Raw genomic sequence first — 19,290 nt, forward strand, 5'->3', positions numbered from 1 at the left:
GGTTCTGTATGTCTCAAACTCATTTTTGCATTGTTCTCATTTCCCAAGAGTAGTTGGGCTTAAGGAATATTCATCCTAAAATTCGTCTGAACCCAAGTAATTCTATGCCATTGTTCCCTCACCTGTTGGGGAGTTTTTACCTCTGCACTTAATAGCCCATCTTGTTTTCATTTCTTCCCGCTCCTAGGGGGCTATGTTTGGTGTTGCTGGTGATGGTGGGGGAGGAAGAAATGCCTTCAAGTCATCTCTGGGATGACCAATGAGCTGTGACCAGCAAGCTGGGACCAGTGAGCTGGTGGAATGGCCTTAGTGAGTAATAGACAGCGGTGATGTGTCAGCCTTTTTCTGGCCCAGGAACAGCCAAGCCTCTTATATTTCAGCGGCCTAGTTCCCAATAGACCTTGAAGGCCCTCCAGGTCTTCTTTCTACCTACCCCTTGCTCCATACCACCACCTTCCACCCCATAATATTATAGAATGACACCTACTCAGATGAAATGATACAACTTAATTTTATTAGGACAAGGCTGGTGGGCACTGGAGTGGCACCTTCCGGGGCCAGGAGAGGCACTGGGGAGGGGTCGGTCACAGGATGCCACGCGGGCACCTAGAAGCCACAGCTACCCTCTACAGAGCGGCACTGCACCATGCGCAGGAATGTCTCGACCTTGTCCATGTCCTTCCTGAAGCAGTGGAGCAGCCCGTAGTTCTTGAGCAGTGCGTCATGGTTGTGCGAGTTTGTGTCAAACTTGCTGTAGGTCTGCTTGAGGATCTGCCCAGTCCGGCGGCTGCCGTCTTCCAGCCTCTGCAAAGTGAAGGAAGAGAAGGAGAGGCCAAGCGCTTGGGCACTGTTCCCTCCCTCTCTCATTCATCCATTTTCCTCCCTCCCCTTCAGGGTGTAGAGAAGGGCCTGGAGGATTCACCAGGCGAAATGAAGAATAAGGTGAGTTCTCTTGGGTCAGCGCCTTACTGCTAAAAAGAGGGCAGCAGTGTTTCTCTCCCCCAGCCCTCGCAGCCAGTGGGGTTCCAGGATTGGCGACCCCTGGCGCCACCCTCACCCGCATCAGTGTTTGGATGCCTTCCTCTAGGTCCTTTAGGAGGTGATAGTCATCGCTGTCCGAGGTGTCATACACCAGGTTGTTGGCGAACATACTCCTGAGGAACCGCACGGGCTCCAGCCACGACTCGATGAGCAGCAGGGAGATGCGGAGCAGCTCTAGATTCTGCAGGGGAAGGACCGGCAGTGGCTGTGCTGCCCGGGAGCTCTGACCACAGGTCTCCCCCATCCCCGCCTAGGGGAGACGGCATCCACTCACGGATTTCTGTTGCGTTTCCTCCATGTTGGAGGGTGTCGGAATAGAGTCTGAGAAGCAGAAGGAGGTCTGGGAGTCATGCAGGAATGAATACTTCTGGTCCTTTGGGATATAGGCTTCTTCCTAGGAGAAGGACCCCCCACCAAGAAGGACCGTTGGTTTCTATGCTGGAGACCAGCTCCCATTGTTACTTTTCTGGGAACCTGGCTCAGCCTATGCTCATCTGCCTGTATTTTCGCTTCAGAAAACAACCCTGAGCTCCTTAGTCTCCTCCCATTACTTCCCCAGTGGGGGAAAGTCACCCCTTCTTGCCACCCCTGACCCCCACCCATTCCCCAAGAACTTACAAACTCCTGGTAGGTGTCAATGGCCAGCTGGTGCGCGCGATGGGCTTGGAGCATAGCGTGGTCAAAAAGCCTGGATAACGGAACGGTTTGGACGGCACCAGCCTCTTGAAGCCAGGGCAGGCAGAGCAGGGCAAAAGCCAGGAGCAGGGATGTCCGGGAGCCTGGGGAGAAACCGGAGGGCAATGGAGAGAGCCAGAGAGGAAGAGGCCAGCGCTCTCCCTGCTCCAGGAGCTGTTTGTTTTTTTCTCTCTCTCCATCCCTCCAGAGACCAGGAACATTCAGAGATTGGCCAAATATCTGGCCTTAGATGGCGATACTCACATTCATAAGCCCCAAACCTGAGGGTTAGTGCCCCCGTCCCATCTACAGGGTGCTGTGTCTCCCCTCAGGACACATTGTGCCCAAAGGGATTTTAGGGGCACTTACCTGGAGCCATTGCAGCTAGGTGAGCTGTCCACAGGACCCTGAGTGGTTCGGGGAGTTGGGCCTTGGGATCCTAGAGCTGGTCTCTTGTGGGCCCTTTTTATACCCTGGCCAGTTCTCTCTCCGTGCTTGACCCCACCTGTTTCTGTGTACATTTATGCATGGGGCCACTGACGGGCTTGTGCTAATGGATAATTTGGAAGCTCCTCCCACACATGCTGGGATCATGCCCCCTGGCTTGTTGTCTTTCCCTTCTCACCATCACCAGTGTTGTAAGGATTGTGCACAGAGTGTCAGCCACAGACTCCACCCAACTTGTCCTCTCTTTAAGGGTCAGGTGGGTGCCCTCTGGCTGCATGCCATGTTGGTCAACCTGAACGCGGGGAAGGCTGTCAGGATAGCCAGTCCTTGAGACCCCTACCGACCCCATTCCACTCTCTATCCTATTCCTTTCCTCCTCCCCGCGTGTTTAACTTCCACCCACCAGACAGAATGTGTGTGTTGGGAAAAGGGGCCAAGCACAGCCAATAGATTGTGGGGGTTCTGAGCACCATTGAGTCCTGAATTCCACTTTTGCTGATGACTCCTGGGCCCACCTGAGTCAGCTGGATGCAGTGCTAACACTGACCACTAGAGAGAACCAACCCCACACATTGCTCTCCCCTTTCCCTGAACCTTGGGGCGGAGGCGGTGGGGCTCCCCCAGGTCACTGGGGACGAAGAACCCAGACTCAAGATATTGCCTCAGCTCCTTGGACCTCTAGCAGAGATACAAACCAAGAAACAGAAATCCCGGGAACAGATACGGACCACAAGCGCTTCCTCCCACAGCCCTGAAACCATCAGAGAATCTCAAGGTTGGAAGAGCTCTTGAAGATTTGAGTCTCAGGGGAACATCACACTCTGGGGACTGTTGTGGGGTTGGGGGAGGGGGGAGGGATAGCTTTAGGAGATATACCTAATGCTAAATGACAAGTTAATGGGTGCAGCACACCAGCATGGCACAGGTATACACATGTAACTAACCTGCACATTGTGCACATGTACCCTAAAACTTAAAGTAAAATAATAATAATAATTAAAAAAAAAAGAAAAAAAAAAGAAGATTTGAGTTTGTTCCCCAGCTTTGGAACTCAGAACACATCATGCCCAAAGAGGCCCTATCCAGCCATGGAAGCCTGTCCTCTTTTGTCTCTTCCTCCTTTCCAGACCTGTGTAGAGCTTATCCAGTTGTCAAAGGCCTGCCTGTGCATTCTCACGTCTGACCTGCCACTTATCTTGTGTAGGAGCTATGATTATCATCCCATTTCACAGATCAGGAGACTGAGGCTCAGAGAGACTGATTGCATGAGCTACCTCAGCCAGGGCAGCAGATCTCCACAACCTTGCTCTTCCCACATTGCATCATTTAAAGTCCTTTCTCCAGGCCGGGCACGGTGGCTCATGCCTGTAATCCCAGCACTTTGGAAGACTGAGGTGGGTGGATCACTTGAGGTCAGTTCAAGGCCAGACTAGCCAACATGGCAAAACTCCATCTCTTAAAAGTACAAAAGTAGCTGTGTGTGGTGGCAGAAGCCTGCAATCCCAGTTACTCCGGAGGGTGAGGAGGTAGAATCGCTTGAACCCAGGATGCAGAGGTTGCCGTGAGCCAAGATTGGGCCACGGCACTCCAGCCTGGGCGCCAGAGTGAGACTCCATTTCAACCACAACAACGACAACAACAACAAAAGTCCTTTCTCCAGAGCAGGTGGTGTGGTGCTACTCAGTTATTTAGTTATTTTAGTTTCTTTTCTTTCCTTCTTTCTTTTTCTTTCTTTCTTGCTTTCCTTTTTCTTTCTCTTTATTTCCTTCCTTCCTTCCTTCCTTCCTTCCTTCCTTCCTTCCTTCCTTCCTTCTTTCCTTCCTTCCTTCTTTCTTTCTTTCTTGTTTTTGATGGAGTCTCATTCTGTCTCCCAGGCTGGAGTGCAGTGGCATGATCTTGCCTCACTGCAACCTCCACCTCCTGGGTTCCAGTGATTCTCCCGCCTCAGCCTCCCAAGTAGCTGGGATTACAGGTGCCTGCCACTATGCCGGGCTAAGTTTTGTACTTTTTCAGTAGAGATGGGGTTTCACTATGTTGGCCAGGCTGGTCTCGAACTCTTGACTTTAGGTGATCCACCCTCCCTGGCCTCCCAAAGTACTGAGATTACTGGCGTGAGTCACCGCCCCCACCCCAGTTATTTCAGCTTCTAAATCTCTCTGAGTGCAGGGATCCTGTCCCCAACACAAGGGGCCCTTTGCCTCATTTTGTCTTTCCATAAGGGGCAGATTGTTCTTTCTCAATTCCCAGGTGAGAATGGCCCAGTGGCATGGGGTGCCTTGTGGAAACCTCAGAGCAGGACAAGGTGAAGACAGAGAAGGCCAGGACTGAGCCTCCTGTCTCCTGGTGCCCAGGGTTGGGGCTATTTCCATACCATCTGGAGGTCACAAGCATCAGATGCCCCCAGAGATGAGAGCAGGAAAGAACACCCTCTGTAGTGGTGAAATCTTCCCCCACCCTGAGTTTAAGAGCATGTAGCACTTGACGCTGTAGAAACACAAGCAAGCAAACAAGCAAATGCTTCTAGAAGTGGTTGGCTGTGGTGTTGGCAACCAACATTGAAAACCCACACCCCTGTGTCCTGGGATGTGAATGCTGGGGCCCTGCCATCTCCCCACTTTCAGAGTGGAAGACAGAGCTCCTTTTTTTGCCATCATTCCTGAAGCATTACCGGACCAGCACCCCAGACTCATCACCTGCTGGGAGGGCACTGTGCTGTGAGCTGTTCTCAGGCAGGCCTGTGTGAGGATCCAAGAGGGGTGTCATCAATGATACCAGCTCTGAGAAATATGGGGTCAAGGGAGGGTGGTGTCACCACTTTCCCCTGCTCCTCCCAGCACCAGCAAAGAGGAGGAGCCAGGTGGGAATGGAAGTGGGTCCCTGAGCTCCAAGTAGAAGAGGGTCCCTGCCTCCCCCACCATCCTTCCTTCAATGTCAGCTGGGACAGGGAGCCCCCATGACAGGGCCTTTTAGCCAGTGCTGGGGACTTAGATGTGGATTTTCGGCCATTCGTAAGGGAAGCCTCCCTTAGGAATGAGGGCGGCAGGGGCTCTAGCTGGGGACTACTGCATAACTCCACAGGTGGGCACAGGGGTGCCGAGGCTCCCCATGCAGGTTACTGCCAGGAACATGTGGGACCAGCCAGGGCAGGGGAGTGTCTCCTCTCACCTCTCCACTTCTGTTGACCCCAGAGTTATAGTGACTCAGAGGACATTAGGGACCCCTGGGGAAACACCTTTATAAGGGGTTACCATGGCAACCATGGACCAGAGGGAAGAACTGAGCCCCACAGGTGTGGATAGAAGTTGGTGATCCTTTTCTCTAGTCTAGATCTTCCCTTGAGCAATGGAGACCATGTCTATCATTCATTGCTAGTAAAAAATCAACTTTGAATTAGATTTGGGATTCTCCTGACAGTACTGGGAAGTTGCCCACTGTTGGGGCATCACTTGAGGCCAGATCCCTCGCTGCTGCAGGCTGAAAGACTACCCAACAAGAGCCTCTACATGGCCAGTGGGGAGAGGCTGGGCTTTGTACCTCTAGCATCAGCCTCAAAAGGCTCTGGATAGGTCGGGTGCGTTGGCTCACACCTGTAATCCCACCACTTTGGGAGGCCAAGGTGGGTGGATCATTAGGTCAGGAGTTTAAGACCAACCTGGTCAAGATGGTGAAATCCCGTCTCTACTAAAAATACAAAAATTAGCTGCGCGTGGTGGCAGGCGCGTGTAGTCCGAGCTACTCAGGTGGCTGTGGCAGGGAATTGCTTGAACCCGGGAGGTGGAGGTTGTAGCGAGCCGAGATCATGCCACTGCACTCCAGCCTGGGTGACAGAGTAAGACTCTGTATCAAGAGAAAAAAAAAAGCTGATGATAATCTCACAATCATCTTGCTTCTTTTAAGGAACCTCCCTTTATAATTTAGGATCCATGAATTTCTCTGTGTGTTTGGAAGCCCTTCCTATGTCCAACCTCGACTAACTCTAGGGTTCTGTGTGCCTGCTGTGGAAAGTCACAGCTCTGCTGTTGATCCTAAAGTGATGTCTTTCAGGCTTCAAGACCTCCTGTTAGGTTCAAGACTGTGGGGTTGAGGACAATCACATTGTTCGAAGCCATTCTCACTGGTCTTAGGGATCGCCTCCGAGGGACAGGTGGGTGCTCCTTCCACTCTCACTTTGGTGATTTGAGGCACACACTTATCACCTGCAGCTCTGTTCTTTCTTCCTTGAGATCAGAGGCTGGTTATTGTACTGGGATATACTCTACCTCCTTTTGGCTTCTAATGTCCTTTCTATGAGTTTGCTACTGAGTCAATTACTCGGCTCATTGGATTGAGGTCTTCAGAGAATATTATGTGAGGATTCCCAAGGGCTCTCCTAGGGGAGGTGAGGAAGATGATCAATACTTCTGTGTGTCCACCATGTGCTTGGCACTCTACTGACCATAGGGATGTGAGTGAGGATACTGAGGCCCAAAGAGATAAGGTGGTTTGCCTGGAGCTCTCCCAGTTCCTAAGTGATGGCTTCCAAGGCCCCTGGGCTTTCCTTCCATGCCAAGCTCTTTAGAAACCTCATCTAGTAAAGATGGTGGCACTACTAGGCATGGACAGAACTTGCCTCAGTGCAAAGCTAGCAGGACAGGGGTCAAGTCCCTGCACAGAGGATGTTCAATGAAGATGGGGGGAATTGAACACAAGGAACTTCAGCCACAGAATGAGGTGTCCATAGGCATTAAGGAAAGTGGTAGAAAAGAGGCACCCAACGTAGCTCGGGTTAGTGAACCGAGGCACTTCATGCTGCATATTTGTATTGCACGTTTCAGTGTACATCGTGTTTCACTTCCTGTATCTCGTTGGACCCTTCAGTTTGCCACATGATATGTCCAGGGGGTTCAGGCATGGAGGAAGGGCCTCGGAAGGTCTGGGGAGGCAAGGGGCAGGCACTGCTGTGTATTGATGGGGGGATTGTTTGCACTGGTTGATGATCTCTGAACAACCAAGAAGTACACAAGGATCTACCTAACCAGACGTGCTAAGTAATTTCACTTTGGGGATTATTCTCCAGGGAGACGATCCATTGATAGAGAAGTGAAAAGCATCGAGATGTGTCTAGTAGTTGTAGGAAGTCTGGGGTGCTTTCCTGATGGGGTGCCCTCAGCTGGAAATAGCCTCTCCTTCCTTTGACCTGTCCTGTGGCTATTTGCAGACATTTTATTCCTCTTACCAGACTGTATGCTCTTTGAGGCTGGATTTCTTTCTTTCTTTTTTTTTTTTTTTTGAGACCGAGTCTTGCTCTGTCACCCAGGCTGGAGTGCAGTGGCGCGATCTTGGCTCACTGCAAGCTCTGCCCCCTGGGGTTCATGACATTCTCCTGCCTCAGCCTCCCGAGTAGCTGGGAGTACAGGCGCCCGCCACCTTGCCCAGCTAATTTTTTTGTATTTTTAGAGGCGGGGTTTCACTGTGTTAGCCAGGATGGTCTCGAACTCCTGACCTCGTGATCCACCTGCCTCGACCTCCCAAAGTGCTGGGATTACAGGCGTGAGCCACCGCGCCCTGCCTGAGGCTGGAATTCTGCCTTTCGTCTATTCATTCATTCACTCATTCTTCTATTCGTGCATTCACCAATTCCACAAGTAGTTGTTGCCTATAACATGTGCCAGAGATTGTACCAGGCAGATGGGCATATCTAGATAAACAAAAGACATGATCCTTTCTCTTCTGGAGCTAACAATCTACTGGGGGCAGAGATAACAGCAAAAAAGTAAATATATAACGGTAAAATAGAAATTTCGAATTGGAAACATTCCCATGAAGTAAAAAGCTAAGATACGGAGGGAGAGAATAAGCCAGAAGGTGATGGGACGAGGCAGCTGACACAGCCCCAGGCCCAGGAATTCAACAAGCATCTACTGAGTGGACCCAATGCATGAGAGGACAGTGCCAAGCAAACAGCTCAAATGTCCAACCGGCTGGGCATGGCCAGGTAGCCCATGCTGTGTCTGGATGTCCTTCTGCTGGTATAATTATTTTAAAATCACAGGACAGGGAAGGGCCCAGTGGCTCATACCTGTAATCCCAGCAATTTGGGAGGCCGAGGCGGGTGGATTACCTGAGGTCAGGAGATGGAGACCAGACAGGCCAATATGGTGAAACCACGTCTCTACCAAAAATACAAAAATTAGCTGAGCCTGGTCGTGCATGCCTGGAATCCCAACTATTCAGGAGACTGAGGCAGGAGAATCGCTTGAACCCAGGAGGCGAAGATTGCAGCGAGCCAAGATCGTGCCACTGCACTCCAGCCTGGTTCCCAATAGACCCTGAAGGCCCTACAGGTTGTCTTCCCAACCTGCCCCTTGCTCCATACCACCCCCCTCCACCCCATAATATTATACAAGGACACCTAGTCAAACAAAATGATGCAACTTAATTTTATTAGGACAAGGCTGGTGGGCACTGGAGTAGCACCTTCCACGACCAGGAGAGGCACTGGGGAGGGGTCACAGGGACGCCACCCGGGCAGCTAGAAGCCACAGCTGTCCTCCACAGAGCGGCACTGCACGATGCGCAGGAATGTCTCGACCTTGTCCATGTCCTTCCTGAAGCAGTAGAGCAGCCCGTAGTTCTTGAGCAGTGCGTCATCGTTGTGCGAGTTTGTGTCAAACTTGCTGTAGGACTGATTGAAGATCTGCCCAGTCCGGGGGCTGCCATCTTCCAGCCTCTGCAAAGTGAAGGAAGAGAAGGAGAGGCCAAGCGCTTGGGCACTGTTCCCTCCCTCTCTCATTCATCCATTTTCCTCCCTCCCCTCCAGGTTGTAGAGAAAGGCCTGGAGGATTCACGAGGGGAAATGAAGAATACGGTGAGTTCTCTTGGGTCAGCGCCTGACTGCTAAAAAGAGGGCAGCAGTGTTTCTCTCCCCAGTCCCTGGAAGCCAGTGGGGCCCCAGGATTGGGGATCCCTGGTGCCACCCTCACCCACATCAGCGTTTGGATGCCTTCCTCTAGGTCCTTTAGGTGGCGATAGACGTTGCTGTCCGAGGCGCCATACACCAGGCTGTTGGCGAAGACGCTCCTGAGGAGCTGCACGGGCTCCAGCCATGACTGGATGAGCAGCAGGGAGATGCGGAGCAGCTCTAGGTTCTGCAGGGGAAGGACCGGCAGTGGCTGTGCTGCCCGGGGGCTCTGACCACAGGTCTCCCCCATCCCCGCCTGGGGAGAAGGCATCCACTCACGGATTTCTGCTGCGTTTTCACCCTGTTGGAAGGTGTTGGAATAGACTCTGAGAAGCAGAGGGAGGTCTGGGGGTTCTGCAGGAATGAATACTTCTGCTCCTTCAGGATATAGGCTTCTTCCTAGGAGAAGGACCGCCCACCAAGGTCTATGCTGGAGACCAGCTCCCATTGTTACTTTTCTGGGAACCTCACTCAGCGTGTGCTCATCTGCCTGCATTTTCACTTCAGAAAACAACCCTGAGCTCCTTAGTCTCCTCCCATTACTTCCCAGCGGGGGAAAGTCACCCCTTCCTGCCACCTCTGAAGCGCACCCATTACCCAAGAGCTTACAAACTCCTGATAGGTGTCATATGCCAGCTGGTACAGGCGACGGGCACGGAGCATAGCATTGTCAAAAAGCCTGGATAAGGGAATGGTTGGGAAGGCACTGCCCTCTTGAAGCCAGGGCAGGCAGAGCAGGCCAAAAGCCAGGAGCAGGGACGTCCGGGAGCCTGGGGAGAAACCGGAGGGCAACAGAGGGAGCTGGAGAGCAAGAGGCCAGTGCTCTCCCTGTTCCAGGAGCTGGGTTTTTTTTTTTCTCTCTCTCTCTCTCTGCCTCCCTCCAGGGACCAGGAACATTCAGAGATTGGCCAAATACTGGGCTTAGATGGCGATACTAACATTCAGAAGCCCCAAACCTGAGGGTTAGTGCCCCCGTCCCATCTACAGGACGCCGCCTCTCCCCTCAGGACACCTTGTGCCCAAAGGGATTTTAGGGGTGCTTACCTGCAGCCATTGCCGCTAGGTGAGCTGTCCACAGGACCCTGAGTGGTTCGGGGAGTTGGGCCTTGGGATCCTTGAGCTGGTCTCTTGTGGGCCCTCTTTATACCTGGCCCCTTCTCTCTCGCTGCTTCTCCTCACCTGTTTCTCTGCACGTTTAGGCCTGGGGCCACTGACGGGCTTGTGCTAATGGATAATTTAGAAGCTCCTCCCACACATGCTGGGATCATGCCCCCTGGCTTGTCGTCTTTCCCTTCCCACCGTCACCAGCGTTGTGAGGGTTGTGCACAGAATGTCAGCAGAGATACCACCCAACTTGTCCTCTCTTTAAGGGTCACCTGGGTGCCCTCTGGCAGCAGGCCATGGTGGCCAACCTGAACGCGGAGAAGGATGTCAGGATAGCCAGTCCTTGAGACCCCTACCGACCCCATCCCACTCTCTATCCTATTCCTTTCCTCCTCCCCGCATGTTTCCCCTCCACCCACCAGACAGAATGTGTGTGTTGGGAAAAGGGGCCAAGCACAGCCAATAGATTGTGGGTGTTCTGGGCATGATTCAGTGCTGAATTCCACTTTTGCTGACTCCTCCTGGGCTCGCCTGAGACAGGCCCGCCTGGATGCAGTGCTAATACTGACCACTAGAGGGAACAAACTCCACACTTTGCTCTCCCCTTTACCTGAGCCTTGGGGCGGGGGCGGGGGCGGGGCGTGGGGGTGAGGGTAGGGGTGGGGGTGGGGGTGGGGGTGGGGGTGGGGCTCCCCCAGGTCTCTGGGGACGAAGAACCCAGACTCAAGATATTGCCCCAGCTCCTTGGACCTGTAGCAGAGATACAAACCAAGAAACAGAAATCCCGGGAACAGACACGGACCACAAGCGCTTCCTCCCATAGTCCTGAAACCAACAGAGAATCTCAAAGTTGGAAGAGCTCTTGAAGATTTGAGTCTCTTCCCCAGCTTTAAAACTCAGAACACATCACGCCAAAAGACGCCCTATCCAGCCATGGAAGTCCCTCCTCTTTTGTCTCCTCCTCCTTTCCAGACCTGTGTAGAGCTTATCCAGTTGCCAAGGGCCTACCTGTGCATTCTCACGTCTGACCTGCCACTTGTCTTGTGTAGGAGGTATGATTATCATCCCATGTCACAGATCAGGAGACTGAGGCTCAGAGAGACTGATTACATGAGCTACCTCAGCCAGGGCAGCAGATCTTCACAACCTTGCTCTTCCCACATTGCGTCATTTAAAGTCCTTTCTCCAGGCCGGGCACGGTGGCTCATGCCTATAATCCCAGCACTTTGGGAGGCTGAGGTGGGTGGATCACTTAAGGTCAGGAGTGCAAGACCAGGCTAACCCACATGGCAAAACTCCATCTCTCCTAAAAATACAAAAATTAGCTGGGCATGGTGGCACGAGCCCGTAATCCCAGCTACTTGGGAGGCTGAGGCAGGAGAATCGCTTAAACCCAGGAGGCAGAGGTTGCTGTGAGCCAAGATTGCGCCACTGCACTCCAGCCTGGATGACAGAGCGAGTCTACATCTCAAAAAAAAAAAAAAAAAAATCCTTTCTCCAGAGCACGTAGTGTGGTGCTACTCAGTTATTTAGTTATTTTAGCTTCATTTCTTTTTTTTTTTTTTTGAGATGGAGTCTCATTCTGTCACCCAGGCTGGAGTTCAGTGGCATGATGTTGCTTCACAGCAACCTCCACCTTTGGGTTCCGGTGATTCTCCCGCCTCAGCCTCCCAAGTAGCTGGGATTACAGGCGTCCGCCACTATGCCGGGCTAAGATTTGCACTTTTTTAGTAGAGACGGGGTTTCACTATGTTGGCCAGGCTGGTCTCGAACTCTTGACTTTAGGTGATCCACCCTCCCTGGCCTCCCAAAGTACTGAGATTACTTGCATGAGCCACTGCTCCCAACCCAGTTATTTCAGCTTCTATATCCCTCTGAGTGCAGGGATCCTGCCCCCAACACAAGGGGCCCTTTGCCTCATTTTGTCTTTCCATAAGGGGCAGATTGTTCTTTCTCAATTCCCAGGTGAGAATGGCCCAGTGGCATGGGGTGCCTTGTGGAAACCTCACAGCAGGACAAGGTGAAGGCAGAGAAGGCCAGGACTGAGCCTCCTGTCTCCTGGTGCCCAGGGTTGGGGCTATTTCAATATCATCTGGAGGTCACAAGCATCAGATGCCCCCAGAGATGACAGCAGGAAAGAGCACCCTCTCTAGTGGTGAAATCTTCCCCCCTGAGTTTAAGAGCATGTAGCACTTGACTCTGTAGAAACACAAGCAAGCAAACAAGCAAATGCTTCCAGAAGTGGTTGGCTGTGGTGTTGGCAACCAACATTGAAAACCCACACCCCTGTGGCCTAGGATGTGAATGCTGGGGCCCTGCCATCTCCCCACTTTCAGAGCAGAAGACAGAGCTCCATTTTCTGCCGTCATTCCTGAAACATTACCGGACCAGCACCCCAGACTCATCACCTGCTGGGAGGGCACTGTGCTGTGAGCTGTTCTCCAGGCCCGCCTGTGTGAGGATCCAAGAGGGGTGTCATCAATGATACCAGCTCTGAGAAATATGTGGCCAAGGGAGGGTGGAGTCACCACTTTCCCCTGCTCCTTCCAGCACCAGCAAAGAGGAGGAGCCAGGTGGGAATGGAAGACGGTCCCTGAGCTCCATGTAGCTTTCTGCCTCCCCCACCATCCTTCCTCCAATGTCAGCTTGGACAGGGAGCCCTCATGACAGGGCCTTTTAGCCAGTTCTGGGGACTTAGATGTGGATTTTCGGCCATGGAAGAAGTCTCCAGCCTCCCTTAGGAATGAGGGTGGCAGGGGCCCTAGTTGGGGACCACTGCATAACTCCGCAGGTGGGCACAGGGGTGGCAAGGCTCCCCAGGCAGGTTACTGACAGGAACACGTGGGACCAGCCAGGGCAGGGGAGTGTCTCCTCTCACCTCTCCACTTCTGTTGACCCCAGAATTATGGTGACTCAGAGGACTCTAGGGACCCCTGGGGAAACACCTTTATAAGGGGTTACCATGGCAACCATGGACCAGAGGGAAGAACTGAGGCCCTCAGGTGTGGGTAGAAGTCGGTGATCGTTTTCTCTAGTCTAGATCTTCCCAGAGCCTTGAGCAATGGAGACCATGTCTATCATTCATTGCTAGTAAAAAATCAACTTTGAATTAGACTTGGGATTCCCCTGACAGTACTGGGAGGTCGCCCATTGTTGGGGCATCACTTGAGGCCAGATCCCTGGCTGCTGCAGGCTGAGAGACTACCCAACAAGAGCCTCCACATGGCCAATGGGGAGAGGCTGCGCTTTGCACCTCTGGCGTCAGCTTCAAAAGGCTCAGGATAGGCCGACGTGGTGGCTCATGCCTGTAATCCCAACACTTTGGGAGGCTGAGACATGTGGATCACCTGAAGTCAGGAGTTTGAGACCAGCGTGGCCAACATGGTGAAACTGCTCTCTACTAAAAATAGAAAAATTAGCGGGGGTGGTGGCATTTGCCGATAATCCTAGTTACTGGAGTGGCTGAGGCACGAGAATTGCTTGAACCCGGGAGGCAGAGGTTGTCATGAGCCGAGATCGCGCCACTGCACTCCACCCTGGGCGAAGGAGTGAGACTGACTTTGTCTCAAAAACAAACAACCAACCAAAAAAAACCAAAAAGAAAAGTAGAAAAATCCTCATCTCTGAGTTCACTGTTACCTAGCTCCTTACCCACCGAGAAACAAATATGGGAAGCAGGGGGCCCAGGGCCACCATGAACAGAGCAGGGTTATCATTTAGTCCAAATCGATAAGAACACCCTAGGTTTCATCTGGGACTCCCTGCCCATACGGAAAGTGGGAAAGAAGAGTTGGCTCAAAGCAGGGAGCTGCTAGTGCTCCCTTGGGAAGGAAAGCTGTTGGGTGAAGGGGACAGCATTTGGGTGAGGGGAGGAGAGGGAGCAGGGGGTGAAGTAGGGAGGGAGTGTGGTGCACTGAACTCAGCTCCTTGGGATACTGTTTCTGCAGACCAACCACGGTTAGAGGAATCCAGTTGCTCTGCCAAACAGACCTGGCTGGAAGGGATGGAACACAAGCTCACCTGCGTCCCAAAGGGAAACCCAGCTCCAGCCTTGGTGTGTACCTGGAATGGGGTGGTCTTTGACCTTGAAGTGCCACAGAAGGCAACCTAGAACCACACTGGAACCTACTGCTACACAGCCACTAACCAGCTGGGCTCTGTCAGCAAAGACATTGCTGTCATTGTTCAAGGTAACCTTTGCTGCCCTGCTGCCAGGCCCAGGATGGAAAACCCTCAGGGGTTTGGGATTCTTATCCAAGCATGAAAATAAGAAAGATTCAATTAGGTTGGGAAGAATGAGACTCAGAAGTGGGCCTGGTTGGCTGGGGTGGGTGATCCTTGTACTCCCAGACTTTCCTAACTCTATCTTCTGCGCTTGGGCAGGACTGGATGAAGGAATCAGCTCTACCCTCTTTGTCATTATTACCGTTGCCCTTGGAGTGGGTGTCATCACCATAGCACTGTATTTGAGCTATCGGCCCTGCAAAGTGGACAGGAGGAAACTGCTCTACAGGCAGACAGAGGAGGACAAAGAGGAGGAAAGCCAGTTTGCTGTTCAGGAAGAGAAAAGTACAACTCATATAATTGACAGCTATTTGATTGAATGAGACTTCTGCTACTGTGGTTTCCCAGGGAGGGAAGAAGGGATAGAGGAGAAAGGAAGAAACACAATGGCAGGCTGCATTACCCTTTGTGTATGTCTGTCCTGTAAAACAGTGTTTCAGGCCCCCATACCCCATGTCTTGTGTGTTCAATATGTCCACAAGCTTACCTTTCTCTCTCTCTCTTTTCTTTTCTTTTTCTTTTCTTTTTTTTTTTTTTTTTGAGATGGAGTCTTGCTGTTGTCGCCTAGGCTGGAGTGCAATGATGCGATCCTGGCTCACTGCAACTTCAGCCTCCCGGGTTCAGGCGATTCACTTGCCTCAGCCTCCCCAGTAGCTGAGATTACAGGTGCACACCACCATGCCTGTCTAATTTTTGTATTTTTTGTAGAGATGGGGTTTCACCATGTTGGCTGGGCTGGTCTCAAACTCCTGACCTCAAGTGATCCGGCCACCTCGGCCTCCCAAAGTGCTGGGATTACACGTGTGAGCCACCGCGCCCAGCCACCTTTCTCTTTAGAGCTCACTCTAGTCATTAAGATCTTCATGGTTCTCGCTGCCCTTTTCTCTTAAACATCATACTAAAGTCAGGCATATCTTAGAAATACAACTCATATTTCATGGTTTTCTGATTACTAACTGGGAACTAAATCTGTAGTCCAAGGACAGGACTTTGAAGGGAGTAAGTATCAAATATGGGGCCAGGAATCAGAGCTCTGTTCCCATCTCCACTTTCCCTTGCTCCCCTGACCTGGGCTTCTGGAGTGCCAGCTCCCAGAGCTGAGCTTGTTGACATCATTAAGGATCAGTGGCAAGCTGCAACTCAGTAACCATCTGTTGTGGGTCTTGGGGGAGTATACAGATGGTAAGAAATTCCACTTCGGGCCAGACAGGCATCCTATCTAGCCCAGTATTCTGTCTCTGAAGTAGAAGATAGAGTTCTTCCATGAAATTGGCCTCATAGGTTAAGAGCTCCAAACATCTCTGAATTCCTTTTCATAGAGTGATCAACTGTGAGTTCGCATTTGCCAGTTTTCTTTTTTTTACCCATATGGGCATCTAGGTTAAAGTTCCAATCTTTACTCTCCCTTTTCATCAAGAAGTGCATATTTTCTTCTGACTGTAAACAATTTCCTTGAAGCTTCAAGAGGAATCTTCTTGTGAAAATGTTCATATGATTTTATGTTTCAGCTTCTTTCCCTGTCCTTGGGAAAGAGTATATTCACCCTCGGAGAAGGTGGGAGGAATCACAAAACCAGATCTTTTCTCCCAAATCAGTGAAGAAATGTTCACTGGAATGTAGCTATGGTAAAAATAAAAGTGGTTTTATGATGTCCAAATGCAGTTCCCTTCCCTTCTGTGTCATTGCTAAAAGCTCTTATGTCAAATGGCTGCATTTTATAACTTTTTTTTTTTAGATGGAGTCTCGCTCTTTGCCTAGGCTGGAGTGCAGTGGTGTGATTTTGGCCAACTTCAAACTCCACCCCCGGGTTGAAGCAATTCTCTGCCTCAGCCTCTATAGATTAAGAGTAGCTGGGATTACAGGCGCCCACCACCATGACCAGCTAATTTTTTGTATTTTTAGTAGAGACAGGGTTTCACCACCTTGGCCAGGCTGATCTTGAAGTCCTGACCTCGTGATCTACCCACCTCGGCCTTCTAAAGTGCTGGGATTACAGGCCTGAGCCACCACTCCCAGCTGCATTTTATAACTTTAAGTACAATTTCTAAGGAAAAAATACCGTGTTGATAGCATAAACAACCAGCCCAGGGCAGGGGGTGCATTAACTGAGGGCAGCAGCCTATTTGACCTGCTTTCAAAACTGAAATTCAGGCTGGTGTGGTGGCTCACGCCTGTAATCCCAGCACTTTGGGAGGCTGAGGCGGGTGAATCACTTGAGCCCTGGAGTTTGCGAATAGCCTGGGCAACATGGCAAAACCCCATTTCTACAAAAAACACAAAACTTAGCCAGGTATAGTGGCACATGCGTGTAGTCCCAGCTACTTGAGAGTCTGAGGTGGGAGGATCACTTGAGCGCGGGAGGTGGAGGGTTGCAGCGAGTTGAGATCATGCACTGCACTCCAGCCTGGGCAACGGAGCCAGGCCCTGTCTCAAAAGCAAAATAAAGGAAACAAAAATGAAAGCTAAAGGTCAGACTTCCAGATAGAGAGAGGTCCATAGCCTTCCAAATTGCAGATACCAGCTAGAAAAAACCATGGCATCAGACAGCAGAGGGAAAACGTTTTCCCATTCTTCCCAGACCTCCCCTGAGTCTCGTGTTATAGATTAAGTGTAAAAGTAACCCTTTGGTTTCACCACATACAAGGCAGTGGGGATACAGTGGTGAACAAAACATTGTTCCTGGCTTCCACAAATTTATTAGGAAAGCAAGACAAACAAGTAGGAGATTACATTTGTGCATGAACTCCTATGACTGGGAAAACAGATTGTTAAGAGAAAGCATAACTCGGATCAAGGAAGGCTTCCTGGAGGGACATGAAATATCTTGACTTTGTAAAATAGCATCATCCCGGAACATGACCTTTTCAACCTCAATGTTTCCACTAGGTGGAGCTACTGCTCCTTCATCATGTGAGTCTAATATAAATCATCCACCTTCCCTGAATTGAGCATTTGGGGAAGTAAGTTAAGAAGCAGGTTTAAGAGACGGGAGTATAGAGCTGCCCGAAGCAGGGATCCACAGCCATTTTGGTGTCAGGATCAGCCGCATCAGGGCTGTAGTTATCCTGTATCTGCAAACCCTGCCTCATGGCCTCAGTGCCTTGAAGCACAGCGAATCCAAAAAGGAAGGGAAAAATGAGCCAGGCATGCTGGTGTGCACCTGTAATCCCAGCTACTGGGGAGGCTGAGGTAGAAGAATCGCTTGAACCCGGGATACTGAGGTTGCAGTGAGCCAAGATTGCACCATTGCACTCCAGCCTGGGCAACAGAGTGACACTCCATCTTGAAGAAAACAAAAACAAAAGCAAACAAACAAAAAACAAAACAAACAAAACCAAAAAAAAGAGGGAAGAAGGGGGCCACTTGGACTTTCTAGTTCCAGCAGGGCGAGCCTGGAGGCTCAGCCGGCTGCTGCCTTTGCTTCTCACTGCCACAGGGTGTCAGTGTGGACAGATGGTCCCACACAGTACCCTCAAACCAAGCGGGTCTGCAGATCTGGGTTCCCACCTGCTGTGGATCTCTGAGGGAGGATGATCTGCTTCTTCGGGGCCTGGTCCAGCAGCGGGTGTCCTCTTGCTGGGGTTTCCAGCCTTCCAGTTCTTAGAGCTCAGTAGTTTGGATGAGCCGTCCCGCAAAGCTCTTCAGAGTAGGCTGGGCTCTTTCCCTTGTAGACTTGGAACCTGTGTTCGCTTTCCTTCCCGAAGGATCCACACAACCAGCGGTTAGGCAGCCTCTTCTCACTGATACTTTTATTTTATTTTATTTTTTGGAGATGCAATCTCGCTCTGTCTCCCAGGCCGGAGTGCAGTGGCGTGACCTCAGCTCACTGCAACTTCTGCTTCCCAGCTTCAAGCAATTTTCCTGCCTCAGCCTCTGGAGTAGCTAGGATTCCAGATGTGCGCCACCACACTCGGCTAATTTTTGTGTTATTAGTAGAAACAGGATTTCATCATGTTGGCTAGGCTGGTCTCAAACTCCTGACCTCAGTTGATCTGCCCAGCTTGGCCTCTCAAAATGCTGGGAGTACAGGCGTGAGCCACCACGCCCGGCTTCATTGATTCTTAAAGTAGGAAGGGTCTCATATCTCTTTTCCAGTATAATAGAGCTTCTAATGGTAGCTGCCTCATTGTCTATAAGAGGAGGCCCCACCCTCTAAATGGTTTTGATCATATTCTTTCTGAACATTAAAGCAACCAGCTTATGCTTAAATTGCAGCTACCTTGATTATCTCCAGAGGAAGAGTGGCCTTTAATACTCCAAAAGTTTACCCTCTTTCTTATTATTTTTGAGAGAGAATCTTGCTCAGCCATCCAGCTGGAGGGCAGTGGCATGATGGGCTCAGTGCAACTCTGCCTCCTGGGCTCAAGTGATTCTCGCGCCTCAGTAGCTGGGAATACAGGTGTGCACCACCACACCTGGTAATTTTTGTATTTTTAGTCAGAGATGGGGTGCCACCATGTTGGCCAGGCTTGTCTCGAACTTGTGACCTCCTCCCGCCTCAGCCCTCCAAAGTGCTGAGATAACTGGCGTGAGCTACCGTGCCTGGCCATTTATCCTCTCAAGGATGGTCAGGGTGACATTCTGGTGTCTTTCTCTCTAGACCTGAGAAAGCATAAGTTACATCGTTAGTGGGACTTCTTACCATAGGATTAATAATAGTATTTCCCTTAGAGAATTATAATTAGAAAGAAATGACACAATACATGTAATAAACTAGCATGGTGCTGGAGATATGTGTTCACATTAGTTGTTTTTTATTATTACACTGATAATTCTGGTGGTAATTAAGCACATCATTA

The 19,290-nt window shown here is 51.0% G+C and overlaps 2 protein-coding genes across 4 annotated transcripts; both read right to left on the reverse strand.

The window, feature by feature from the left end:
• Nucleotides 1-492: 492 nt before the first annotated feature.
• On the reverse strand, nt 493-2,605 carry LOC100983900 (chorionic somatomammotropin hormone 1). 3 transcript variants are annotated; one of them, XM_034942713.3, is made up of 5 exons: nt 2,086-2,605; nt 1,660-1,820; nt 1,316-1,435; nt 1,058-1,222; nt 497-804 (listed from the first exon to the last, which is right to left on the reverse strand). In XM_034942713.3, the coding sequence occupies exons 1-5, from the start codon at nt 2,093-2,095 to the stop codon at nt 607-609; spliced, it is 654 nt and encodes a 217-aa protein (XP_034798604.1). In that variant the 5' UTR covers nt 2,096-2,605; the 3' UTR covers nt 497-606. The 3 variants fall into 3 exon arrangements, with proteins under 3 accessions (XP_034798603.1, XP_063454695.1, XP_034798604.1); XM_034942712.3 differs by having other exon boundaries at nt 493-1,222; XM_063598625.1 differs by lacking the exons at nt 1,058-1,222; nt 1,316-1,435 and having other exon boundaries at nt 493-804.
• Nucleotides 2,606-8,744: 6,139 nt separating this feature from the next.
• LOC100972442 (growth hormone variant) lies at nt 8,745-10,539 on the reverse strand. The gene is made up of 3 exons (XM_063598626.1): nt 9,713-10,539; nt 9,383-9,502; nt 8,745-9,290 (listed from the first exon to the last, which is right to left on the reverse strand). The coding sequence occupies exons 1-3, from the start codon at nt 9,998-10,000 to the stop codon at nt 8,811-8,813; spliced, it is 888 nt and encodes a 295-aa protein (XP_063454696.1). The 5' UTR covers nt 10,001-10,539; the 3' UTR covers nt 8,745-8,810.
• Nucleotides 10,540-19,290: the final 8,751 nt, after the last annotated feature.

Source organism: Pan paniscus, chromosome 19, assembly GCF_029289425.2.
Source record: "Pan paniscus chromosome 19, NHGRI_mPanPan1-v2.0_pri, whole genome shotgun sequence".
NCBI classification, from domain to species: Eukaryota; Metazoa; Chordata; class Mammalia; order Primates; family Hominidae; genus Pan; species Pan paniscus.

Coding starts and splice junctions, on each gene's coding strand:
- LOC100983900 (XM_034942712.3), bottom strand. Junction 1,436..1,659: donor TTGACACCTACCAGGAGTTT/GTAAGTTCTTGG, acceptor TCCTTCTCCTAG/GAAGAAGCCTATATCCCAAA. Junction 1,223..1,315: donor AGGAAACGCAACAGAAATCC/GTGAGTGGATGC, acceptor CTTCCCCTGCAG/AATCTAGAGCTGCTCCGCAT.
- LOC100972442 (XM_063598626.1), bottom strand. CDS start 10,000: ATGTTCCTGGTCCCTGGAGGGAGGCAGAGAGAGAGAGAGAGAAAAAAA. Junction 9,503..9,712: donor ATGACACCTATCAGGAGTTT/GTAAGCTCTTGG, acceptor TCCTTCTCCTAG/GAAGAAGCCTATATCCTGAA. Junction 9,291..9,382: donor TGAAAACGCAGCAGAAATCC/GTGAGTGGATGC, acceptor CTTCCCCTGCAG/AACCTAGAGCTGCTCCGCAT.